Source organism: Meles meles, chromosome 12 (genome assembly GCF_922984935.1).
Source record: "Meles meles chromosome 12, mMelMel3.1 paternal haplotype, whole genome shotgun sequence".
Lineage (NCBI taxonomy): Eukaryota > Metazoa > Chordata > Mammalia > Carnivora > Mustelidae > Meles > Meles meles.
In genome coordinates, this window is record NC_060077.1 from 3,159,043 (window position 1) to 3,185,855 (window position 26,813).

At 51.7% G+C, this 26,813-nt stretch overlaps 1 protein-coding gene across 2 annotated transcripts in view; it reads right to left on the reverse strand.

Moving 5' to 3' along the window:
* Window positions 1-26,813, reverse strand: part of WSCD2 (WSC domain containing 2) — a 117,649-nt gene that overhangs the window by 44,113 nt on the left and 46,723 nt on the right. For both annotated transcript variants that reach the window (XM_046025926.1, XM_046025927.1), the window contains exon 2: window positions 8,181-9,083. In XM_046025926.1, the coding sequence (XP_045881882.1) occupies window positions 8,181-8,559 (379 nt within the window). In that variant the 5' untranslated portion in view covers window positions 8,560-9,083. The remainder of the gene's footprint in view (window positions 1-8,180; window positions 9,084-26,813) is intronic.

Here is a 26,813-nt window from a genome sequence, read left to right on the forward strand (position 1 = left end):
TAGTTTTAAGTGCACAATACAGCGATTCGATAACTCCGTACGTTACTCACTCATCATGGTAAGTGTCCTCCTCTTCCTCCCATCCCCGATTTCCCCCACTCCCCCACCCACGTCCCTTCTGGTCACCATCAGTTTGTTCTCTAGAGTTAGGAGTTGGGTTTCTTGGTTTTTCTCCCTCTCCTTCCCCCCTCCCTTCACTCATCTGTTTCGTTTCAGGAAGTCCGGATAAGAGTGAAATCATACCGAATGTCCTTCCCTGGCTCATTTTGCTTAGCATTATTTTTTTTACATTCACACCCTCCTATGCTTATTAACCCATTTTACAGATGAAGAAGCTGATCCTAATGACAATGACACCTGCCTGCCTTAGAAGCGAGTCTGAGTTCTGGCATACTGTGTCTGTTCTGACCCGTCACCACGTTACTTCTGTTTCTCCTCTTTTCTAAACAGAATTAGAAACTACAGCATCTACCTCAAGTTCCTACACCCTGTAATCATCTCGCTTAAAACTGAAGCCCAGATCTGTCCCCCAAATGTTTTACGTGTGGGGAGGGTCTGCTTCCGTTGGTCCAGGGTCACCAAGGGTCACACCAAGAGCCACACAGAGCTGATGGGGAAAACTGCGAACGCTCTGGATCTGCTGGGCTTGAAGCGAGATGTGCTATGGCTTCGGGTATCACCTAAGGGTGAAGGTAGGGGCATTTTGCTCTATGCGGGACAGTGGATCTGTGCTCGATGCAATTCTGATCATCAGAGTAACAACAGTCAGAGTACATGTGTGTATACACAGGTGTCCACTTTGGAGTGAATGGTGGGGGGGCTGTTATGATATCATTCATACCTTCAAAGCAATACCTCTTCTGTTTTTTTTCTCCTAATAGACCTTACCAGCCCCTGACCTTGGCAGGGCTAATTATGTTGCCCCTCCCACCAGCCAGTGATTGCCTGATTGCTTCAGGGAAGGGCACGCGGTCTACTCTCTGGATTCTTGCAGATCAAAGCTAGGAGAAAGAAATCTGTTTCCCTTGGGTTAATGACATTGGCAAATCTGTAAGCCCGGAGCGACCAAGAGCCATGATCCCTGGGACCAAAGTCAGCCTGTTTGGGAGAATGAAACCCATGGAGGCGAACAGAGAGGAGAGCCACAGAGAGACAGAGAGCACACATCACTCCTTTGAAAACTCCAGTCCCTTCTGCAGTTGGGTGACAAGACACAATGCATTTTCCTCTTTAGCTTAAGCTGGTTCAAGGTGGGTTTTTGTTCCTTGCCTCCAGAGTGACACTGATTTACGTGTTAATACTCAAGCCAAAGGGCCTGAATCCACCCAGCTCTGAGGGTCCAGACCAAACCCATACCCAGGCCTGTCTGTTCCATGCCCCTGGATGTGTACCATGGTGAGTCTCGGCCTGGGAGGAGGACATCTCTGTCCCCAACAGAGAGATCACCCTGGGGATGCTGGTAGAGAGAGAGCCCTAGGAGAGAGGTGGGATTTGAGCTTAGGGCCATCTGTCCCCAAACCTGGGCTTTTAGGTGCTGTGCCTCCTCTCCGCCCCTCCCATCAGGCCAGACGTCACGCTGCAAGGTCTCACACAACAGGTGCTCAAACGGGTTGGGGGTGGGGTGGAGGGTAGATACACGGTCCCTCACGGATGCCCTGGAGAAACATGGGTGTGTTACATACTCTGACCTGATGAAACGGCTGAACTCTGCAGGTCAGGAAACAAATTCTGAATGTTTCCTCCCTTGCCTGGGTGAGCGCTAGAGCGTCTTTCCCCGCTGACCCCGGTCAGCACAGCCATCATCCGGTCATCCGGCCCCTGGCGTCAGCCACCTGCTGACCTCATCACTGCCGTTCCCCCACCAACCCGCCTCAGCGGTTCCCCAGCGCCCTGCCTTCAAATCTTGCTGTGGTGGCATGATGTGTCCAAGACGAGGGGGGTGCCAGGTATGTAAAACTCAGGCAAAATCACAGGCCACTTGAGGGGGGATAAATGGCCGAGTTCACACCATCTATCAGCTCATCTCTGCAGCTATTCAAATATTGCTGAAATGGCAGAGTTGCCCCGGCTGGACTATTTTCTCCGGCATGGGCACCACGGAGCGGGGAGCCTGGGAGAACTCAGGCAGCTGGAACAGAGCCCTCCCCACTGTGGGTCCCCCCCGCCTTTCCTTTCCTTTTTTCCTTTTGCTTCAATTAATCTTCCTTTTCAAGAAATGTTGCTCTCTTCAATAAAGGTAATTTGTTAAAAGGATTACTAAACACGAACAGATCTGTATTCCTTTTCTTTACTATCCGTGAGTGGATTCCACAAACTAGGAGGGATTGCGGAGTGCGGGAAGAAAACCAGCTGTGGGGTCAACCAGATTTGGGTTTCAGTCTGAGCTCCTCCTAGATATATCATTACCCTGCCTGGAAAGTGGGAATAAGACAGTGGGGGAGGGGATGGGTTGAATTGTGTTCCGCTCCTTCCCCCCCCCAAAAAAAGACAGGCTGAGGTCCTACACTCAGAACTTAAGGATGTGACCTTATTTGGAAACAGGGTCACTGCAAGTGTGATTCATTAAGCATGAGCGCATATCAAAGTGATGGCATGGCAGTCGATAGGACTGGTGTCCTTATAAAAAGATGGCCGTCTGAGGACACAGAGCCACAAGGCGAAGGCATGTGAAAAAAGGCAGAGGCAGGAGTTTTGCAGATGTAAGCCAAGGACCATCAACGGTTGCTGGCAATGCCAGAAGCCAGGAGAAAGGCATGGAACGGGTTCTCCCTTGGTGTCTTAAAGACTGCACGCCCCTGCTGACAACTTGATTTTGAACTTCTGGCCTCCTGAACTGCAAGAGAATACATTTCTGTTGCTTTAAACCACCTAATTCCTGCTGCTCTGTTATAGCCGTGCTAGAACAGGAATACAAAGGGGTATTGTTAAAATAAGTAGGATTAACCTATACACTGAGCCTTGGCACCAGGCTTGGCAGAGAGCAGAGACTCGGGAGTTTTTTTTCTCTGCCATCCTGAATTCGCCCTCCTTTAAGATGACCACTCCAGCACTGTCTGAGTTTCCTAGTGCAGAGAAGACAATTTTCTGCTCGTACCCAGGCTTCTGTGAGGCACAAGGGATGCATCTTTCACTTTGGTCAAAGGCTACAGATCCCACAGACTCAGCTCAATAATCTCTTCCTCCAGGAAGGCAGGCATGATACACTCTGATGGCTGACCGGGATCCCTCCCTTGGGATGCCAGGTCCCCTGGCCCCCACCCTTCCCTAACTGTTCTAAACAATTCTCCAGACACTGTCCATTCCTTTTTCAAACCAGAAATGATTTAGGCTCATCGCAGAATTCTGACCACAAGGAAAAGGTGTTAGCATGGGGGAAAGCAAGACACAGTGCTATCTAAATACAAGATGTGCTTTGTCAACACACACGGGAAGGAAAGAGACAGGCAAGACACCCAGTGTGGACGGTGGCTGCAGGCAGATGATCTGTATTTTCTTCTTTCTACACATTTTAAGTTTTCTACAATGAGCACCTATGATTTTGATAATCAGGACCAAGTTATTTTTTGAACATATAAATTTTTCATTTTACTTGCCTGTCTGCCCCCCAGGGACTGTGACTGTTCCTCAGAGGGAAAACTGCACTTGAATCATTCCTGGGTCTCCACCAAACAGCACTGGGCAGGGGACACAGGGGGCGGGTGATAACTATGGGATGGATGGATGGATGGAGTGAGTAGGGGATTGTACAGTTCAGTGGTTAAGAATAAGAGCTTTAGGCTCAGACTCGGGTTGGAGTCGCCTCTTGATAGCTGTGTGACATTGTTTAAGTCACTTAACCTCTCTGAGCTTCAGTTTCTTCATCTATGAAAGGGGATCCAGTTGCTGCCTCATGGGAAGCTGAGGGTATGGATACATTGTCCCTGACATAGACCGGACCCTCAATGGCCTGCAAAGATTGTATCTTCAACTGGAGGAGATGGGGAATGGGTGCCCCGCTGCTCTTTCCAAAATTGCAGATCTATTCTCCCCACTGTCCTTCTTCATGCCCGGGCTTCAAAATCAAATTGGATTTGGTTTCTGCACAGGCTCTGCCCGTGACTAGCTGTGTCACCTTAGGCAAGTCCCATCATCTGTACGCTTCTCTGTTTTCTCCTGTGGAATTATAATATTGATAAAAAAGCTGCTATGCCTTAAGTGCTTGCTATGTGCCAGTCTCTGGGCTGAGCACTTCCTGTATACCGAGAAGTGAGGCGCTACAATGGTCAAGGTTCAGAGGTAAGACTCAAAACAGCAGGGTTCACATCACTCCCTCCTCCTGCTGGACAACCTTGGGCAACTGCCTTAACCTCTCTGTACCTCTGTTTCCTCCCTGCAAGATGGGGTTAACAACAGTGTGCACCTCACTGGGTTGCCATGAAGATCGTGGGATGGAATAGGCACAAGGTGCTTGGAAGCACGCCTGGCACTTAGCCCACAATTGATTTGTCTTAGGTCATCTGCAGGATAGCCCGCTGCTGTTATGTACTTCGTAGCCGTAAAAGGAAACGGAGGCTCAGAGAGGTGGAGAGACCTGCCCAAAGCTGCACAGTCAGCAAGCTGCAGAACTGGCAGGTGGACCCCGATTTGGCGGCTCAGAGCACAGGCTCTCCCAGGGCTGGGGGAGGTTAAAGGAGCCGGCAAGGTGCATGGTACATCCAAAGTGCCAGCACCACCTTGGAAGTGAGACTCGCCCCAGCCCAGCCCTAGAGTGGCTCCTCCCTCCCCTCCCAGCCCGGATGGGCTCTGAATCCTTGACAGCCCAAGTCCCGCATCACTGCATCAAGTAGAGCCCTTGGCAGCTTCAGAGAAAAACCAAATGTGTTCCGTGTCAGGTCAGAGAAGCGTCTTGTTTTTATTAGTGTTAATCTAATATGTTGTCTTTCCTCGCTGAACTCTGAATAAGTTAATCAAGGACAGGCTGGATTTGTGTTTTCTTAATAACGCTGCCTGATTCCGAAGACTGCCTGCTGTGAGCTCTAGGCTCCGGCTCCTTGCTTAGTTTCTCTTCTTCTCTCTTTACATTTTATAAAATATCTACGATGTCCAGGGGCAGAGGGGTTAGCATGGTATCGAAAAAGGCTCGCGAGCTTTAGAATGAAATGAAACTTGTTTCAAATCTCAGTTCCTCATGTCTACCCATGTGACCTGGGTTTCTGAGTTTTAGATTTTCCCATGTGTGAAACAGAAAAACAGTGGTTTCTAACTTTCTGAGTTGTTGTGATAATGAAGTAAGGCAATGAAGCCCTTACCAGCATGGTCTAGACCACAACGATCACTCAAGAGGTGGTAGTTATTATTTCTACTATAGACAGTAACAGCACCAATTAAGTGACCTATTATTATGAACTAGGAGAGGTGATAAGCATCTTACATATAACATCCCATTCAAATATTATGTGAAAAACAGGGCACTGGGTGGCTCCTTCATTTAAGTGTTTGTCTTTGGCTTGGGGTTGTGATCTTGGGGTCCTGAGATCAAGCCCTGCATCGGGCTCCCTGCTCCGCAGGAAGTCTGCTTCTCCCTCTCGCTCTGCCCCTCCCCCAACTCTTGCACGCTCTCTCTCTCTCTAATGCGTAAAATTTTTAAAAATCTTTAACATATGGAAAACAAACCGGACAGTGGCTGGCATGATGTAGGTGTTCAAGAACCGATAGTAACTGCTAGTAGTAGTGGCAGTGAGTTCATTCTCACAGCGGGGAGGTGTCATGAGTTTGTTTGTATCAACTGCACCACAAGGAATTCATATTCTATCTGGAACCTTGACAAGCACAGGCGATTGATTATCATTCGCCTAAGGGCCCTGACGAAGACCAGAGTGGAAGGAGGAGCATTTGATCAAGTCTGGCAGGGGATCACAGACAATGTCCTGGAGGTGAGCGAAGATGAAAGCTGGAGGAAGAGTGGAGTGGACCCTCAGAGGCACTCCAGACAGAAGGATAATTATTCATTCACGGGTCCATCTGCTCTTTCATTCATTCAACAAGTAGGTACTGAGCACCATGGCTGTGCTGGGTGCTGTCCCAGGTGCTGAATGAACAGAAACACCACCCGCGGTAGGGAGGAATGGTGGGAATAGGACTGGCCACATCTCTGCCCTCATGGAGCAGACAGTCTAGGAGGGGAGGCAGACTACAGACAAGGAAGCAAACACATCAAGAGGATGCTTTTGGGTGACGGTAAGTTGGTAGTGCCGTCACAAAAATAACCGGGGAGTGTGGTTGTGACCAGGTACAAAGTGGGGCTATTTTCCTTAGGAAGGCTTCCATGGGAAGGTGAGGTTTGACTGGGGACCTAAAGGTAGGGAGGAAGGGAGCCATGGAAAGATACAGAGGAAGAGCATCCCACATAGAAGGAATTGGCCATGTAAAGACCCTGCGTTAGGAATGGGCTTCGTGCATTCAGAGAAGGGGAAGAAGGACAGTGGGGTGTGGTGGTAAGAGGGACAGAAGGAGTGCTCTAAGATGAGATCTGAGAGATGGCCACAGTAGGAGACTCTGGACTTTATCCTAAGTGGAATAACAGTAAAGCCTAAGGTGTGGGCTTATGACAAACTTTGGGGCTTGCAACCTACCAGAAGGAGTTGGGAGTGGCTGGGGAGAGATACAGCCAAGTGGGTGGAGGAGGAAAGAGTAGCCACTTCCTGATTTTTCCCTCAGTGCAGCACCTCACACCTCTCCCGTCCCTACAGGATGGGGTCCCTTCCCCCAGGCAGATGCACGAGGGTTTCCTGGCCACCTTTAAGAACCCACTACGTACCAAGTGCTTTTACAACCACTGTCGCAGTGAGCTCTCAGGAAAAGCCCAGGCAGGTGGGGTTCCTGTCCCTACTTTACAAATGACAAAACTGAAGCATGAGAAGGTAAAGCCATGTGCCTAGCCACATGGCCGGCAGGGACAGAAGTGGAATACACATCCAAGTCCCCCAATCTGTTCTGCCCCCTCCCACTTTCTCCTTCACCTCCCCATGAACGCAGTGTTCTTGAAGAGGCAGCTTCTAGGAAATCCCTGAGGGCGGGATGGTGGGGTCTCCCGGCTGTCTCCTGAGCCAGGTATGGGGTGCAGCGGAAGCAGGGGAAAGTTTTTGTGGGGGGGTGGGGGGGGGCAGTCCCACCACTAATCCTGCTTCCCTCCGTGGGGAGAGAAGGGGTTTTCTAGGCACTGAATCACAGCGGAAGTGTGACATGTGGCAGGAAACACAAAGGCTGGGGAGGATTTCCTTCTGTCCTGATTGGTGCTGGATCTTCCCAAACCATCTGGTCCAGACTCCCAAAACGTGCATTTGTGTTCATCTCCGGACTGGTGGGGTTGCGGGCTCCTCCCCTGCATGCCGGCCAGCTGCCAGGGAGACATTGGCTGACTCCGGGAGGCAGTCAGAGGGCCGAGCATTCGGGCCAGTCGGGTTTGATTTCAACTCTACCGCTCTCTGGCCTTGGGCAAGGGTCCCCCTTCACCAAGCCTCAGTTTCCTGAAGTGTAACCTGCTTGTAGGATCATGCTCCTTGCTCAAGCCCATTGGGCAGGGTAGAAATCAGATAAGGTACTGCACTCACAAAGAAGAGCCCTTTTTGACTGAAAGGCTAAGAAAATGCAAGGACATGTGCCCAGGGCAATGATGTCCTCCGGGAGCCATCACCAAAAGATCTAGTGAGACGACCGGCAGGCCACGCGCTACCGCTTACCAGCTATACAGCCCTGGGCTTGTGGTGCCCGTTTCCTCATCCCTAAAATCCCTAAAAGCACCATCCACGTGGAATCATAGGAACACTTTAGTACACGTAGAGGGCTTAGAAAAGTCCCAGGCACACAGCTGGTGCTCAATAGATGCTGCTTCATTCTCGTGTGTTATTTATTTAACAAGACAGAGAAGGCTGCGAGGAAGAGTCAGGCTTTGAACTCTAATGGTTGCAGGCTCCTAATCCATGCTTGGCTGTTAACAAGCTGTATGACCTTGGGCAAGTTACTTAATCTCTGAGCTTCCCCTTTCTCCTCCGAAATGGGGGTTACAGCGCCACCCCAGCATGCTGATAGCAGTGACGGTGTGGCAGCTGGCTCCTATTACATGCTGAGACCTGGTGGCTCTTACTATATTCTTCCAAGCCCCTCCCTTCTGCTTGGCCATCATCCCTGCCTACCCCTCTTACCTCGCTCCTCCTCCTTCTCCCGGACGGTCCTCCCCTTGAGGGCTCGGCTCCAGGCTCCACCGTAGTCACCCAGCTTGGTCCTCTCACTCCCGTCCTTGCCCTTGAACCAGGGTCCGTAACGGCGGGCAATGCTGGAGGCTTCGACCGTGTCCCGGAAACCTCTGCCCAGATGCAGGTCGCCCAAGAAGGGCAGCTCGGCGCCCTCAGCCGGGACCCCTGCGGCAGGGCTGGCCTGGCTCTGGGAGACGGCCGGCTGGCCCACAAAGCCAGAGTGCAGGAAGACCAGGCTCCCGGCCGTCAGGTAGAGCACCAGGAAGGTAAAGAAACGCACGGGCTTCCTGCGGAAATACCGCTGGAATTTGAACCAGAGCTTGGCCATAGCAGGCTCATTCCGGACTGGCTCGCTGGGAGTTCGGCTGGTAGGTCAGGGGTTCAGGAAGGGGAAGGAGGGGGCTGTGTTTCCCAGGCTTCTCTCTTAGGGATGGAACCCCTGGGGGTCTGCAGTCTTCTTTCCTCCGGGAAAGTGATGGCCAAAATCAAAGCAGAGGGCCTAGTCTGGCACTTGGCCAAGACCAAGGGAACAGGACCCTCCTGTGGTCAAGGCGAGCTTCTCTGGGCCACAAAAGAGGCCCAACATCCAGGAGTTGGTCCCATTTTCCTATATCTTGTTCTTTGTGATGGAGAGTTCCCAAAGAACTTTGACCACAGCAATCGCAGGAGAGATCTGCCAGCTCACTTCTCGCCTCTTCCCGGCTCCTCAAGCCTGTCAGGGCTGCATGATTTCACTCAGGGCAGTTTTCTGGTCCCTTCTGCGGCTGGGCGCCAAGCTCAGTGTGTCCACCTCATGGAAACAGAAGCGGGCGGGCTTCCATCGGCTCAAGCATTAGGGCTTGGAGCTGCAACCTGCAAAGCAGCATGAACACAGACTTAAGAAGCCCCTCACAGAGACCCTCAAAGGATCCCTGTACCTTCTCAAGGGGGATGTAGAGGCCCAGAGAAGCGAGGGAACCATGTCCTGAAGCACCCGGCAATGCCGGGTCTTCTAGAATCCCTCCCTTTTTTTCTAAACCAAACTGGGAACGTGGGGGCTTAACTCCTACAGGGCCCATGTTTTGGGACAAGCTTTACCTTGGACAAGCCCAAGTTCTTACACGCCCTATTTCCTATATATTTGTCAGATATATACAGATTCATGAATTGTTTTAAGTCCGAAAAACACCTCCAGGGGTCCTTGCTGAACTGCCTCCTGGACCTGGCTGATTCTGAACCAGATCAAATTCATTCCCCACCCCACCCCTGCCAGGAAATACTTAGTGATCACCTACTATAAACCAGGTGTTCTGCTAAGTTCTGGAGATAACACTGTGAACCAGAGAGACCAAGCCCCTTCCTTCACAGGGCTCACATTCTAGAGTGGGAGAAATCAGTGCCCTAGCCTCTCTCCTCTATCCAAGGAAGAAAAGGAAATCAGGATTATTTAGCAACAGAGTCATTCGCTCTGCATTTACTTAGCACCTACAGTATGCCCAGCTTTGTGCCAAGCCCTCTACGTGTATTACTCATTCATTCTTCCCAGTGGTCCTAGGGGAGGTAACCGTTTCCTCACTTTACAGATTAGGAAACTGAGGCCACGTAGCCAATGAGTGGTGGAGCTGGGATTTCAACCCAGGACAGTCCAAAGCAAAACCACAGCTCGTAACCACTGCCTTTATGACTTGGCTTTTTTCCCCACCCAGACTGGGTACCAGGGGGGGATTGAGAGAGGGACCCTGAGGCAGTAGCCCATCTCTACTGCTTCCCGGTGACCAGTGACTCACTCATTTAACAGGGAGTCCTCAGAGCGTGGTCTAAGAACCCCCGATTCATAATCACATGAGAGCCTGGCCAAGTATGAAGATTCTGGACCTCTCCAACCAGAATTTCTGATAGAAGGGGAAACCTACAGGTGTAACAAGGTGCCCTCAGAAAATGGTGATGGGCACAGAGGGCTGAGGGCACTGCTTTATGAGTAAACGTTAAGGATCATTAGTCAAGAGGAAAACAGAATGTCAATTAGGAAACAGAATGTCTTTTGGCCAATGCGATTTCATATTCTCACCAGCAGAGGGCCGCGTGACCATCTTGGCCAATGCCCAGGATTAACTGGCCTCCAATGGAAGGTCTGAAGGGTAATCGCTCCCCTCCAGTCCAGAGCAACATGGGAGTTTAATTGTGGTTCGAAGCAGATTCCATCAGTCCTCCATATGCCATCCTATTCATTCCGGGATGAAGTACTAACCACGTACTGGGCATCAGTGATTGTTCGAGGCACTTGGAATAGATCAAGAAACAAAACAGCCCCAAACCCATGCTTTTGTGGAGTCAAACTACCTGTTTATCCATCAATCCATCTATCTGCCCATCATCCTTTAATCCATCCGTCATTCCACCTACCCATCCATCCATCCATCCATCCATCGTCCATTCCTCAGTCCATCCACCCATCCCCCATTCGTGTCTCCATCCATCTGAACTATAGCAGCCCATTCATTCACGCAGCTCTCCCCCCCATCCGGCCATCTGCCTGTTCCTCACTCATTCAAAAATGTGTGTTGCTCGCCTACTGTGTGTGCTTGGGAATAAATCGTCCAGGGTCCCGCTTTCAGAGAATTCAGAGTCTACCGAGAGGGACAACAATTGAATCAACCATCACACCAAACGGCTGTACTAGATAGTGATAAATCCTGTCGGAGAGGTACGTAGAAGACGAGCAACAGCAATGAGTACGTATAGCTAATGTGTCCTGGGCACTTGTTATGTGCAGACATTGCTCTGAACACGTATGGACTCTGACTCAATCCCCACACCAATCCTAGGAGACAGAACTGTAGCCGTTTCACAGAAGAGATAAGTGAGGCTCAGAGAGATTAAGGAATCTATCCAGGGCCACGCAGACACAGCGAGCCTTGAAGGCCAAGTGCAAGAGTCTGGTTGGGGTTCTAATGGCTTGCGTGAAGTGAGTGAAGTTTCGTGGTCATACTGACACTCTAGAAAGACCGATTTCTTAATCAACCTGAAAGCCCCCAGCCTCCAGGCAGTGGGGGATGATCCATGGTATTCCGCGTAGATCACACACAGGCCAGATGTTTCTGCAGCTGGGCCAGGATGAGAACCAGCCAGCAGCCAGCATGGGGGTGGGCAGGGGGAACACCAGCCCTTCCCGAAGCAGACAGGCAAGAGCCTGGGCGCTGGAGGTGGCCTGACCTGGGTTCAGAACCTGCCTCTTCCACCCACCTGTGGTATGACATGGGTCAAGACACCTGTTCTCACCCGCTGAAAAGCCCCGCCTGTGAAGTGGCCGTAAGAATCTTGACACCTCCCCAAAGATGCACAGCTGGGAGGACTGCATTAAAGACGTCGCCGAGGGCCTGGCACGGGCGCTCCAGGAAAGCACGTCCCGCCCCGCTTCCCGCTCCTCGCAAGGGCACGTGGGAGCTGTCTTCAAAGGCGTTCGCCTCGGCAGCACATTTGCTGCTGTGGAGACGACAGAGATTCTGGCTGTTGTGTTCCCTGTGGCTTTTTGTCTCTCTGAGGATATTTCTGGGTCTAGTCTTTTTGTTGTTCCCTTCTCGTTCTTTTCTATTTCAACACATCTTTTCTCTAAGTGGGTGCCAAATGGGTTTTAAGAGGATAATGAGCTCATTAGAAGCTGGCAGGGAACAAAAGAGATGGAGGCATTGGTGATGTGGGGAGTGAAGGCGGCCCAGCCGGGAAGGGACTGTGAGGAGGGGGGCTCCTCCAGGGGGCCAGGTGCGGGGCTGACTTGAGCCACCCACACACCTGCCAGGGCTGGGAGGGAGGGCACCCCGGAAGCTGGGCTCTCCACAGAGGTGGTAGCATCCTGTCTGTTCTCTCTCCAAGTGAGCCCCAACATCTGGAACACAGGCAGTCCCCAAGATGTACAGGACATGAGTGAAAAGAATCAGGGGACTGACCTCCCCTGGGGGCTTAAACCTAAACCCTGTCACCAGACACTGGGGACAGCCTCAGAGAACAATGTTCAGGACTCTGTGGAGATAGTGTCTTCCGTTCCTCAGCTCTGGGTGGTCCTGGGGCTCAGGGCCCCCCACTGAGCCACAGTCTCACCTCCTCAAGGGAACCCGGAAGACTTCTCTGCCTCTCATGACCCTCGGTCACTCCCCCATCCCCAAGTTGCTCTCTGTCTCTTTCCCTCTGTCTCTCTCACCAGACAGAAATTCTGACCCCAAAGGGAATGGGGACATGAAGCAAATGTCATTTGTGGAACACCTGCCACACGCTGGACACTGCCTTCAAAGGCTTTGCAAACACATTTGAACAAACTTCTTCCTCCCAGCAATCCCGTAAGGCAGGGGACGGTCCTCCCCAGCCCACAGACAGTGCTTCTACAACCCCAGGCAGGGGGCACGCGGGGGCCTTCACCTCTTGGTCTTCATTGGCCCATTACATTACGTGCTGGAAACCACAATCCCGTCAGCATTCTCTCCTGTCGCTTACGGGCGTGAGACCCGGGCATGTGCCCTCAGCTCTGTGAGCTGCGATTTTCTCTCTCTGAGAGGGGTCAACCTTAGAGTTTTCTTCTTGGGGTCCCGGAAAGGACTGATGGGACAGCCCACCAAGGGCTGGAGCTAGTGCTCGCCAAGAGCCCTCAGGCTCGATCCATCTCCGTTCTGCATGAACACACTCTGAGCCTCAGTTTCACTATCCACTGAATGTGGCGGATGACCTGATGCCTACCCTGCCTTCCCTCCCGGGGGCCAGTGTGAGTTTCCACAAGGGGGAGGGCAAGAGGCTGCCTTTGCAAGAACGGCAGCATTTGGTTACTGCAGCTCGTGTTTCCAGCTGGAGTCTCAGAGTGTCTAAACATAGCCTATTTTTAGCACCGAATGAACCTCTGGTGCCAAGCTGCCAAGAAAATGACTGGCGGGGCAGAGCTGCCCTGCGGGGAAGGAAAATGGGAGGTTCAGCTGCCCACGGCTCCCTTCCCTAGGGGAGGGCGTAGAGCTGCCCCTCCAGATTTGGGGGGCAGGCAGATCCCGCTGGAAACCCATGAGCCTAGGCAGGGGGCACTCCCTCTCTCTCTCCAGCCCCCTGAACTTGACTTGAGGGCACCCGCCCAGGGGACCAGCTGACCTGTCAGACCATCCAAGCTTGGGAGCCAAGAAAGAGCTCCCAGGTTGTGATTTCTTCACACTCTGAGTAGGAGATGCAGCCAGGGCTCTCCAAGAACCTGGGTGCCCAGACCAGAGACAGCATTTTAGTCTTCGCCTAATGATAACAGTAGCAGCCAGAAATCACCAGTATTTGCTGGGGATTCACTTTGTGTCAGGCACTATGCCAAGCATCTTATTCCCACTGGGCCATTTAATCCCTCCAAGGAGGCTTTGAGGTGGTTATTAACCTCTCTGTTCCTCAGTTTCTCCATCCCTAGAATGGGGGGAAATAATAGTACTTTTCTAATAGGATCCGGGGCAGAACCAAATGAGTTCACGTACACAAGGGTCACCTATGTGTTACCGCTGACTGTAACGATCTGTAGGTCATGTATGTGGTTTTGCCTGCCCAGCACCCATTTTTGTTTTGGTTTGTTTGCTTTTTCCAGGAGAAGGACCCCATTTTCCTGCATAGAGCTTCTGTGTCCTTAATTCTTAGCTTGTATGGCTGGGGTAGAATGAAACTCCCTCACCAGCTGCTGTAAACACTTGAACGTGTCGTCTCCTGATAACCGTGCTCCACGACATAGGGTGCGCATAGACCCGGGAGTGGAAATCCCAGGGCTGACAGTGTGAGCATCTCAGGACAACACGAAGAAATGCTGACTGGTTTTCCAAAGGGCTGTTCTGACAAGCACCCCCCCCCCACACCCCCAGTTGGAGTATGGGCTTTCCTGTTGCTCCCACCTCAGCATCAACACTCAACATTGTCAGCCTTTTGCAGTTTTGCCAATCTGATAGGTCTTTCATGGATATTGTATGTGCCCCGCCCGGGGAGTTAACTCCTGAAAGCCATTGGGAAGCAATGGCAGGAGCTGGTGAGTCAACACCCCCACCCTCGGCTCTGTCTCCCCTGGGATTGGGTAAATGTCAGGTGGACAGCTTTTCCAACCTCCCTCACTCTCCCTGAAGGAAACTGCCAGTTTTCCTCCCTTATAAATAAGTAACCCTGCAATTAATCTCCTGTATGTAGGTCTTTGTCCAGATTCCCGGAAGGCAACATAGGACCTCTCAGTAATGAGATGTAGTTATAATTATACCCATTTTATAGATGGGGAAAGCCAAGGTTCACAGAGATGAAGTGATTTGCCCAAGCACATAGCTTGTAAGACACGGAGCATGAATCCAAGTGTACAACTGTCTAGATCTCAAATTTGTGATACGATGCCACCAAGTAGATCACCAGAACAGCTAGCTCCCCCTTACCTATTCCCCCCTCATTCCCCCCTATTCCTCCCTGGAATCCCAGCCTCAATGGAAAGATTCTTCCTGAGCTTGGAGACATGGAAAACCATCCCTCAAACACTTCTTCTCCAGGGAGCCTAATTAAAAAGTTCTGGGGCGCCTGGGTGGCTCGGTGGGTTAAAGCCTCTGCCTTCGGCTTGGGTCATGATCCCGGGGCCCTGGGATCGAGTCCTGCACTGGGCTCTTTCCTCGGCAGGGAGACTGCTTCCTCCTCTCTCTCTGCCTGCCTCTCTGCCCACTTGCGATCTGTCTGTCAAATAAATAACTAAAATCTAAAAAAAAAAAAAAAAAAAAAAAAGTTCTTCTTTCTCATCCTTCCTGCTCCTGGACCAGCCATTTAGCAAATGAAAGAAGTCATGAAATAGCCCCCAAAATGCCATTATAAATTATATGCCAGTCTCGTGGTTTTCACTCATGGTCTTTAGGAATCTAGATTTTTTAAGATTTTACTTACTTATTAGAGAGAAAGAGAACATAAATAGGGGGAGGGTGGCAGGTAGAGGGGAAGCAGGCTCCCTGCTGAGTAAGGAGCCGATGTGGGATTCGATCCCAGGACCCTGGGATCATGACCTGAGCCGAAGGCAGATACTTAATGACTGAGCCACCCTGGTGCCCCAAAATCTATAATTTTCTTAACCCAATGATCCTGGGGAAGAACTTTATACCCCTACATGGTGTGTGGACCCCCCGCCAGGACATACCCTTCCTGTCATGGGTGTCCGTCATATAACGATATCACTGGGTCCAGGATGGACCTGCCGTGTTGGATCTCCCCCGTTTCTGGCTGCTTTGTGCGAAGGCACAACGGGCATGTCAGTACATACAGACTTGCCTTGGGGACCCGAAATGTGGGATTATGGTGTCCCAGATTGCGCACACTGTGTGTGTGCCCACAGGGGAAAACCTTGCTCCAGGCTCCTAAAATCGGCCTGTGCCTTCTGCATGTTCACGTGGCTGCCAGGAAGAGTCCTGGAGCCCCCGCACTTCCTTCCTTCTGTTCCTAGGATGGGACTCACCCGCCACCACCCAGCATCCACAGCTCACCATCCATGTCCATTATCATTCATCTTTCCCAAAACTCAGGAAAATAAATGAGAAGGCAAAGTGCCATTAGCTTAATGGCCTTTAACACCCAGCCATCTGCCATGATGTAATTAAATAAAAAAATCAAAAGGAGCATATGGTGCCCATTAAAAATCAATATTAAAATTTTGTTTCCCTGGTCATGACTCTAGCGCCTCTTGCTCCACAAGCAAATCTTACGGCCGTCTTCACTTGTTGCCGAGAACCAGGCTGGGGCCACAGTGAATAGAAACCAGCAGGGGAGAACCGTGGAGAAGGGTCTGATCTAGAGGCAGCCGTTTCTGGTTTGACCCTGCATCAGCCATATGGTGGCTGTGGGATCTTCTGGCAAGTGGCCTGCCTCTCTGAGACTCAGTTTCCTCACCTGTAAGATGTGGCCAATCTACCCTGCCTCACTGGAAAGACAAGCTAAAGTGAGTCAAAGACAGAGTACTGTAATAATTGCACGTCCTCTTGTTCACTGAGCACCTACTACGTGTCAGGTCTCATTGGTTAACCCCATTTTACAGATGAGAAAACTGAGGTTTACAGAGGTTACGGCATCTGTGCAAGGTCACACGGCTAGGCAGTGGTGGAGCCTGGCTCTGGACCCCGCATTCCACCAAGACGGGCACAACCATTTCTCAAAAGATGGTCATACTCTGCCCCAACTTTGGCCAACTCAACACACCATCTCCCCCCTTCTCATGACCGTTGGTCCAGACTTCATCTCAGAAAAGGATGAAGATTCAACGAGTTATTGTGATGAGTCTTGACCACCCATGGTAGGTGTGGAGGACCCATTCCGGGGGGTTGGTCTAGTGAGTGACCTCCAAGCCCCTGCTCATGGGTGGCAGGCCCGGTGGCCATATCTGTACCCCCTAACATGCCCACCGCCATTGCTGTTGACCACAGGTGGACTCAGATCTAAAACTGGCCAATCAGTCCTTGCCCCCTTCCCCCAGAACATGGAGATAGGATCTGAGACATGACACTCTCTGCTTGTTGCTTGGACGAGAAGCTGTCATCACACAACCAAAGAAAGCTAAAGTTAGTCCGCAAAGAGACGAAGAAGAAAACAGACAGAGACAGAAGGGCCAAGAAGGCTTCAGGGTCCTGACTCTTGGTGGGCCACGTGCCAGGCTGCAAGGCCTAGAGTCAGCGCTGAATGAGAAGATGTGGGCACTTTGCTTACTAAGGGGCTGTGTATACAGCAGGGACTCAATAAGAGTTCACCGGAGGCAGGGTTCAAAGGGCAGCCCTACAAAACTGAACATACTCTAACCACGTGATCCAGCACTCACGCTCCTTGGTATTCGGCAGAAGGAGCTGAGCACCCAGGTCCACACCAAAACCTGCACACAGAGGCTTACGGCAGCTTTATTCGTAACCAGGATAACGTGGAGTCCGCCAGGATGCTCTTCAGTAGGTGAATGGATACCTAAACCGTAGTACATCTGGACAATGGAATATTCCTCAGTGCTAAGAAGAAATGAGCTCTCAAGCCATGAAAAGATATGGCAGAAGCTTCGATCCATCTGACGAAGTTAAAGAAGCCAACCCAAAGAGGCTATGTTCTGTACGATTCTGACCACAGGATGTTCTAGAAAAGGCAACACTAGAGAGACAGTCAAAAACTCAGTGGTTGCCGAGGGGTGCAGGGGAGGGGGGAAGGAAGAACAGGGGGGAACACAGAGGATTTGGGGGGCAGGGCAGTATTCTATGTGAAACCAGAGCAGCAGATACAGGTCATTATAGATTTGTCCAAATTTGTCCCAATCCAGTGAGCCCGATCAGAAGCTGTGGCCTCTGGGTGACAGTGACATGTCAGCATAGATCCACCCACTGTAACAAATGTCCCACTCAGCTGCGGGACGTTGGTGATGGGGGAGCCTGCGCAGGGGTGGGGCAGGAGGCCTCCAGGCGATCTGTGTACTTTCTGCCCCATTTTGCTGTGAACCTAAAACTGCTTTAAGAAAGTAAAAATCTGTTAAAAGGGGGGATTGCAATCCTACACCTGAAAAGGCGGGACCCACCAGAGTGGATGTCCACAAGCCCTTAAAACTCCGGCCTGGGGGAAGGGGCGGAGGAACAGGAAGGGACGAGTGGGGGAGGGTCTTGAGGGGGCTAAGTAGCAGGTCCCCTCCGCCAAGGGTCTGATGGAAGCGGCCCAAAGTGCGGTTCGCCCAGTCCCCTGGCCTTTCCCGTTGGACACGCAGCTGGCAGCCTTTCCTGGAGCCCAGATCACTTTCCTCCCCAAGAGGGACGTCTAAAGAAAGGCCCTAAATTCCTATCATTAAGCCATCTGGAGTCATCCTTCTCCTCCAGGAGCTGCTCTGTCGCAGGTCAATTAGGGCACATTTGCATACAGTTCCTTAATAGGTTGCTAATTGTCTGGGGGAGATAATGGATGGCTCTGGTGATTCTGGGCAGAATGTTTACCCACAGGGGCAGACCTACAGGGGGTATCAGAGACTAGGGAGGAAGGCAGGAAGGGAATAGAAAGGAGGGGAGGGGAGAGAAGGAGAAGAGAGGGGGAAGGAACAGAGCAAACGGTTATGGCTTGACATGCAGCAAAGGAGAAAAATTATCTTGTGAACCTTTTGCTTCAGTTGTGTGTGTGTGTGTGTGTGTGTGTGTACTGGATCCTAACTGTAAAATGTCTTTCTCGCTGTAAGTCCATTAAAATTGTTTGAAAGCTGTAATGATGGAGAAGCCGGGGAGAGACGTTCTGGGTAGCGTGGCTGCAGAAGGACCCACTGAGATTCAGGCAGCATTGGAGTGGAGAGCTGATCAATGAGAAAGGGGGTGACCGTGGAAAGATCCGGGGCAAGGCTGTCCCAGGCAGAGGGGACACAATGCAGAGTGGGAGGTGGGAAGGGGCCCAGCACATCCCAGAAGTGGGTGGGCAGGGTCCGAGCAGGCAGGACAGGGGCCGGGCACTGAGGCATGGACCCTGGCACCCAGGGGCCTGTGGGAACTGTGGCGTGAGCCACACCTGTATCCCACAAGAACCATAAGAAGGTGGCAGAGGGCACTTGGGAGGACCCTTCCTGTCCCAGGGGACGGTGCCCACGACTCTGTGACCCTGTGGTGGGACTGGAGCGGAGAAATGTTTGTTGAGTGGTGGAGCTGGGAACCAGCCAAGCGATCAGTGGTGGCTGGGAGTTTCTTTCTAGGTGGGGCTCAGGGGAAAACTCCGGCCACAAGGGCAGGCTCAGGGTTTGACCTGACCGTGTGAGATGCCAAGCCCTTAGAAGAAGTGAGAACGTTTGTCACTATCAGGGTTGGCCAATTGCGACCTCAGGTCAAACTGGCTCTTGGCCTGTTTTTGTCAGCCCTAGAGCTAAGAATGGCTTTTATATTTTTAAAGGGTTATGAAGAAGGATAAGCAGCAGCAGACCCCATGTGACACCTCAAAGCCTAAAATATTTACTATTGGGCCCTTTCTCAGCAATGGAGGCTGAGATCACACTCCCCTGTGGTGATCACAGCAGAGAAAGTAAGTAAGGCTTCATTAAGTTTTAGCTATTCCCATCATTATTACTATTGTTTTTATGGCACCACAGAATCAGAGTCAAAAGGTCAAGGACCCTAAACTGTGAGAATAAGTCTGAGAGTTTCCAGATGAGGAACCTGAGGCTCAGAGAGGTTCAAGGGTTCCCCAGGGTCACACAGACAGGCCAGGTAGCACCAGTTCCCAGACCAAGCCTTGGGCCCTACAACTTTCTTCCCCGTGCTCATGCCTCTCTCCCTGCCAGCGCTCCCCACTCCAACCCCCTACCACCAGCACACGTCCCTCCATGTACACTTACTGGCTCCCAGCTGGCCAAGGTGGATTACACTCTCATTTAGGACCAGGGACAGCTCCCATGAGCAACTGCTCCTAGGAGAGGTTTCCCTTTTCTTTCTTTCTTTCAGATTTTATTTATTTATTTGACAGAGGGAGAGAGATCACAAGTAGGCAGAGAGGCAGACAGAGAGAGAGGAGGAAGCAGGCTCCCCACTGAGCAGAGAGCCCGATGCAGGGCTCGATCTCAGGACCCTGAGATCATGACCTGAGCTGAAGGCAGAGGCTTAACCCACTGAGCCATCCAGGTGCCCCATGGAGAGGAGTTTTCACCAGGGGGTTCCCTGGCAAGAACCCTTGCTCCCACCCCCAAATCCCCCAGCCCCGTCTTTCTGCCAAAGCTCTTATGTGTATGTGTGCCTGTGTCCATGTAGGGGTGTGTGTCTGTCTGTCTGTCTGTGTAGGTGTAAGTATATTTGTACATGAGTATCAATGTATGGGTTGGCATATATGTCTGCGTAGGTGTGTGTATGTATGTCTGTATCTACGTGTCTGTGTGCGTGTGCGTGTGTGGGTGTGGCCGTGGAGGTCTATGTACACAGGTGCAGATGGGTACGTAGGTATGTGTGTGTGTAGGTGTGGGTGTGTAAGTGCATGGTTGTGTGTGTAAGTGTAGAGGTCCATGTACAGATGTGTATGTAGTGTGCAGATGTGTATGTAGGTGTCTGTCTGTTGGGGGAAGGGGTCTCTGAGCCCCCAGCCCAGCTGCTCACATTCAAGCTCTCTCCCCTCCCAGTGCACTGACCCCTCTGTTCTTAGAGCAGAACCGAGAGGGAGGCGCTCAGCCCATCAGAGCTGGAGGGAGGACCCTTCACAATCCCCAGGCCGCTTTCCTCACTGACCCAAAGGGGAAGGTGGAGTCAGCCAGTGACTCTACCCAGACCCAGGCCTCCTAGATCCCAGCTGAAAGCCGTGACGCCCTCCCTGGGGGAAAAGGACAATGTATAAACTGCTGTTTATTGCACACCTACTGTGTGCCAGACTCTTCCACTTACACCGCATCACTGCTTCTCTCCCATGGCTCTATTTGGCAGGTTGGTTTTATTCTCACCTTACAGCTGAGCCAGTAGGGGTGGGCGGTCGGGGAGGCCACTCACTTGGGCAGAAGGCCAAGCTCGTATAGAGCAGAGCAAGACCCGACCCCTGGCCTGTCCAACCCCAGAACCTTAATCACAACATCCCTGTGACACTGCCTCTGGCTGCAGCACCGACCTCGGACCTCCGCGACCACCGACCTCTTGGACCTCTGCGTGGTGAGTGCGCTGATCCCAAAGGTTCCAGGCCAGAAGGCCTTTCTCCGGAGAGTGTGCCCGGGCAGCTGGTGCCCCTTCTGAGACCCCTCAGCTGGGATTGAGGGAAAGGAGCCCCTTCTAGAAGGCACAGGGGTCTGGGGACTTCAGTGTGGACTTCAGTGGCCAGGGGCGATCAGCTGGCCTCCGACAGAACGATGTCCCCTCCCATGAAGGTAACCACTGCCAAAAACGGACCATACCTCAGCCCCCTGTTTCTCCATCTGGACATCATCAAGAAGAGACACATGCATGCATGAACACGGACACCCCGTGCCTGTCACCCCCTCACAGCACGCATGCATACATACCCGCTCCGGTTTCTCCGTCCCCATTAACGGCACATGGCAGGAAGCCTTCAACCTGACTCCCGAATGACTGACAGCAGATCCCGGGTGACACCCAGACATGCTTAGGGTTGCACCTAAAGCCAGAAACCAAAGCTTCTCATTGGGACCAAACATGGCCCCTTATGCCCTGGGATTACCAGAGGAATGGACCAAAATACCACTCTGGGCCCCTCTGACTCCGGATGCACAGAGTGAAATCATTTCTACAGCTCAGTTCTAAGATTTTTCCCCACTGCTCTGTCGTCAGAGAGATCATAAGCTCCAACACCAGGATCCCTGATGCCTAGCGCTCTGTGCTGGGATACTGGGGTCCGTTTCAATGTTGGCAGGGTCTGAGATTCTGAAATTCTGCTCTGAGCCTGTAAGATCCCGTCTCCTCCCGTGTCAAGGTTGAAATTCTCCCCGGGTGACGGCCAGGCCTCGCTGCCTTCCAGTGACCAGGATAAAAGACGAGCGCATGAATTATATATTTCCAGGCATCTCTAAATTGCTCAGCAATTACGGAACACTGAAGGTCAGCCGCCTGGAGCAAGACTGTCCCCTTCAGCAGAGAAAAACAGCTGGATGGAAACTCACCAATGTACATAAAGACATTACCTCTCACAGGGTAGGTGTAAGAGGGATTTTTTTTTTTTTTTCCATTTTGCCCGTCTTTTCTTTCTTCCCCTACTGGCTATGGTTTAAAGAAAGAGATGGAGGGGCGCCTGGGTGGCTCGGTGGGTTAGGCCTCTGCCTTCGGCTCTGGTCATGATCTCAGGGTCCTGGGATTGAGCCCCACATCGGGCTCTCTGCTCAGCAGGGAGCCTGCTTCCCACCCCCCCCACCTCTCTTTCTGCCTGCCTCTCTGTCTGCCTCTCTGCATACTTGTGATCTCTGTCAAATAAATAAATAAAATCTTTAAAAAAAAAAAAAGAAAGAGATGGAGAGTGCATGGTTTTTTGAGGTCAATGAGACTTGAGTTCGGGTCTTGGCTTCATCACCAGCGCTGTGCAGGAGAGGAAGCCATTTGCCTCCCCTGGCTGCAGACTCCTCATCCATAAAGTGGGATAAGGATGGTGGCCCCACTTCACGGGTTGTTTTAAAGCATTTGCCCAAGGGGCCCCTGGGTGGGTCAGCTGGTCAAGCATCGGACTTTTGATCTCAGCTCAGGTCTTGGTCTCAGGGTTGTGAGTTCAAGTCCTATGTTGCGTTCCACACTGGGTGTGGAGTCTTCCTTTATTTAAAAAAAAAAAAAAAAAAAAAAAAGGATTTGCTCCAGGAACGCACATAAACGACTTTTTAGCACAGGGCCAGGCACACTGCTAGGTCTCAACACAATCACAACCGTTGCTAACTTCATGTCTGAGTCCAACAGGTAGCCGAGGCTTGGGTGAGAGCATGGGGTTTCTGGAAAGTACTGGCATCATTGAAATCCTACTTTAGCTGTCTCTGCCTAACCTAAGACTTCAGTAGAGCATGGCCCGTCTCTGAGGCTCTGTTTGCCCAGCTTGCAAAACGGGCACACACAGGCCGCTTCTCGAGGTCCCCCACGGGCGTGTGGCCCCCAGCAGCTGTGTCTTACCTGCGACGATCATTCCAGTGAGTGAATACACGGTGTTACACTAGCTTCAGGTGAACGATAAAGTGATTCAGCCCTTCCATTTATCAGCCAGCGCTCATCACCACAAGTGCTCTCCTTCATTCCCATCTCCCGTTACAACCCCCTGCTGCCAGAGGGCTGGGGCCTGCCTGGGGCAGAAGTTAGAAGAGGGGGGGGGCACCTGCTCCTTCCAATTATTCCTGATTCTTCTTAAGGAGAGACCTCACCAGTCTCCACATTCATAGGCTGTTGCTGGCATGATGGCTTTAAATTTAGACAAACAGCCCCCACACAAACACGCATCCACCCACACACTCCCAGGAATAAATCTTCCCCTAGGGGAGGCGGAGGGAGGTCTGTCTCCTTCCATCCTGGGAGGGAGAGGGAAGCAGGGAAGCAGTCAGGTCCTTGGAGGGGACAGGGAAGCTCCTCTTCTCCCTGCCCAGGGCGCCAGACAGCAAGTCAGAGCACTCAGACGCTCAGCCCACCCCCTGCCCCCGGGGTGCTCAGGGACAGGTTAGCACAATGAAGGAGCAGACTGGATGACTGTTAAGGTCCGTGGGTTCAAATCTGGGCACCCAAGGACAGATGGGGTGCCCCGGGTAAAATGTGCAGCCTGTCCTAGCTGGGGTTTCTGCACCTGTAAATGAAGTGGTCACAGGGCCCTCTCCCTGGGCATGCTCTCTGTGTGGTCCCGTGGGATCCCGGCCTTGGTTTATGGCCGCCATCTTGAAAGTCTTGGCAATTATTGGACAGGAAGCATCCGCGTTTTCCAGGAGGCCCTGCAAATGACATAGCTGGTCCTGGGTGGCTGTGAAGGCGGAAGAGGGCTCAGGACTGTAGCCCGGTGCAATCATCGGATGACGATTCAGATTCAAGTCTCATCTTTCACTCTCCTACCTCCTCCCCCACAACCTTTCAAGCTCCTTCTATGCGTATGTGTCCCAAGGCAAATGGATTGTCCTCTGGGTGCCTTCGGTTTCTCCTTTAGAAAACACAAAGACTACCTAAAATGTCTTCTGGATCCTACTCACTGCCCCCCTCCCATTCAAACTACGATTCACTCATTCAGTGATTGACCGCTCACTGAGCGCCAGCCACGTGCCAAGCCAAGGTTTGCCCCCAGGCCTGACACAGACCAGGGGATCTATCTATGGTGAGAGCTTGTCCTGGAGAAACTTCACAAATGCATCATCTCTGGAGAAAATTTCTCCTTCCTCACCTCAAGAGACCCCTGCTCTGGGCCACAGGAGCCCAATACTCTCCCCCATCTGGGTGTGCAACATGTTTTCATTTCTTCATTCAGCAAGCATTGATTGCGCGTCTGCTGTATGCCAGGGCTGTAGCGATCGCCCGCTGCCCCGCCCCAAAGAAGATGGGGCCTCTGCCGTCAAAAGAGGACAACCTGATTTCTTAGCCTGGGGTCCAGGGGAGGGGGAAGGGTGAAACAGGTGATGGGGACTAAAGACTACGTTTATCATAGGGAGCACAGAGTAACGTATAGAATTATCGAATCACTATGTTATATACTTCAAACTAACACTCTTTGTTCACTCCACTGGAATTAAAGTTTTAAAACATCAAATAAAATCTTGGGGTCTACGATGGTTTCCAGCACTAACAAGGACACTTCGTTAGCTTCCAGAGCTTGTAATGTAGACTTTCAAATGCTCATAATTTTGTAAGGGGGGGTGCCATTCTCTCCATTGTACAGATGAGAAACTGAGGCTCGGGTAGGTCACTCAGCTCACAAGAGGCAGAGCTGGGATTTCAGCCCAGGGCTCTGTGGCCCCCACTGCCTCTTGGACATCTTTGCCCCAAAGGGAACATGTGCTCCTCAGGGCTGGGGACCCTGCCTCAGAGTCTTCTCGTCTCCATGGTTGACTTGTAGCTTGGGACATGGAACCTTCTAGCAAGTCCTGACTGAGTCTCTGGAGCACACCATTTTTTTTTTAAGATTTTATTTATTCATCTGACAGAGCGATCACAAGTAGGCAGAGAGGCAGGAAGAGAGAGAGAGGGGGAAGCAGGCTCCCCGCGGAGCAGAGAGCCCAATGCGGGGCTCGATCCCAGGACCCTGAGATCATGACCTGAGCTGAAGGCAGAGGCTCAACCCATGGAGCTACCCAGGCACCCCAAGAACACCATTTCTGAAGGAATCCCAAATACAAACACCAGCTCCACCAGAAGAAACTTTTCTGTGCTCAGTGAGTTGGTTCTCGAAGTCTCTGGAATCAGAGACGAGGAAGCCATTCAAGGCCAGAGAGCCACAGGCTGTAGGCCACCTGGGGCTGAAGCTTTAGGTCCCATCTTTTTATCTGATTCAGCTAGGCAATTAATTCTGTGCTTCAATGTGATCCTCGGGACAAAGCAGGGGTTCTCAAACTGGAGTCAGCACAGAGAACCTCTGCAGGGCACTGGGCCCTCCCCCACCCCCAGCGTTGCTGGTTCAGCAGGTCCGGGCCAGAGAGCCTGACAATGTGCTTTTCTTTGTCTTCCTTTCTTTTTTTTTTAAGATTTAATTTTATTATTTATTTGGGAGAGCAAGAGCAAATGGGGGGAGGGAGAGGGACAAGCAGACTCTGCCCTGAGCGCAGAGCCAGATGAAGGGTCTCGATCCCAGGACCTGAGCTGATAACAAGAGTCAGACGTTCAAGAGACTGAGCCACCCAGGTGCCCCGACAATGTGGGTTTCTAACAAGCTCCCAGGGAGGCGGCGGCTGCTGCTGGTCCACGGTCCAGACTGTAAAATCTTTCTGTCTAGGTAATTCGTAATTACAAGAGGCTGGGACAAATCAGGATTTGATCCTCTGGCCGGGGGCACAGCCTCAGGGGACAAGCAGACCTCCACTCACTTGCCAGCCCCCCACAGGGACCCCGGAGACATGGGGCCCAATAAGGAGCTGTTCTGAGCCTCAGTTTCTTCACGTCTGAGTGGACAGTAACTCCCTCCCAGGTTGCCTGAGGGATACAGGAGTGACACCTGTAACAGTCCAAGAGCGCTTTCTACGCACGGCGATGGGTTGAACTGGGTCCACCCCAATCCCCAACCAAATTCAGACGTTTGAATCCTAACCCCCACACCTCAGAATGTGACTATATTTGCAGCCAGGGTCTTGACAAAGATAACCAAGTTAAAACGAGGTCACGCCCGTCCTGGGCGGCTCAGTGGTTAAGCGTCTGCCTTTGGCTCAGGTCATGATCTCAGGGTCCTGGGATGGAGCCTCCTCGCTCAGCAGGGAAGCCTGCTTCTCTCTCTCCCACTCCCCCTGCTTGTTTCCCTCTCTCACTGTCTCTGTCAAATAAATAAAAGCTTTTAAAAAATAAAATAAAATGAGGTCATGAGGGTGGGCCCCGATCCAGGATGACCCGTGGTCCTGTTAGAAGACATCGGTCTCAGGTATGGAGGGAAGCCAGTGGGAAGTCATCGGCAGGAGGTGGCTTTGTAGGAGCCAAGGAGGCAGGCCTGGGACAGAACCTTCCCCCATCACCAGCCCTCGCAAGGGAACAACCTTCCTGACACCTTGATTTTGGATTTTCAGCCTCCAGAACTGTGAGACAATACATTTCTGTCATTTGAGCCACTGGAGCAACTCAGACTTTGTCTTACCATTGCTTCTTTTTTTTTTTTTTTTAAAGATTTTATTATTTTTTTGAGGGAGAACGAAAGGGAGAGAGATCACAGATGAAGAGGGAGAAGCAGAGTCCACTGAACAGGGAACCTGTTGTGGGGCTCGATCCCAGGACCCCAGGATCACGACCAGAGCTGAAGGCAGATGCTCAACCGACTGAGTTACCCAGGTGCCCTGTTGCTTTAAAAAAAAAACAACAAAACAAAACCAAAACCAAAAAAAACACAAGAGAACCTGCATACAGTTTGGTAAAAACCGCACATCTTAAGTGCAGGGGAGTCCTATAGAATCCTATGTTACACACGTGTCCACGATCATGTGACCCCACCGGGATCAAGACCTGGAACATTCTCCGCACCCCATAGAGGATCCCTCGTGTCCCCTCTCCAGCAGCC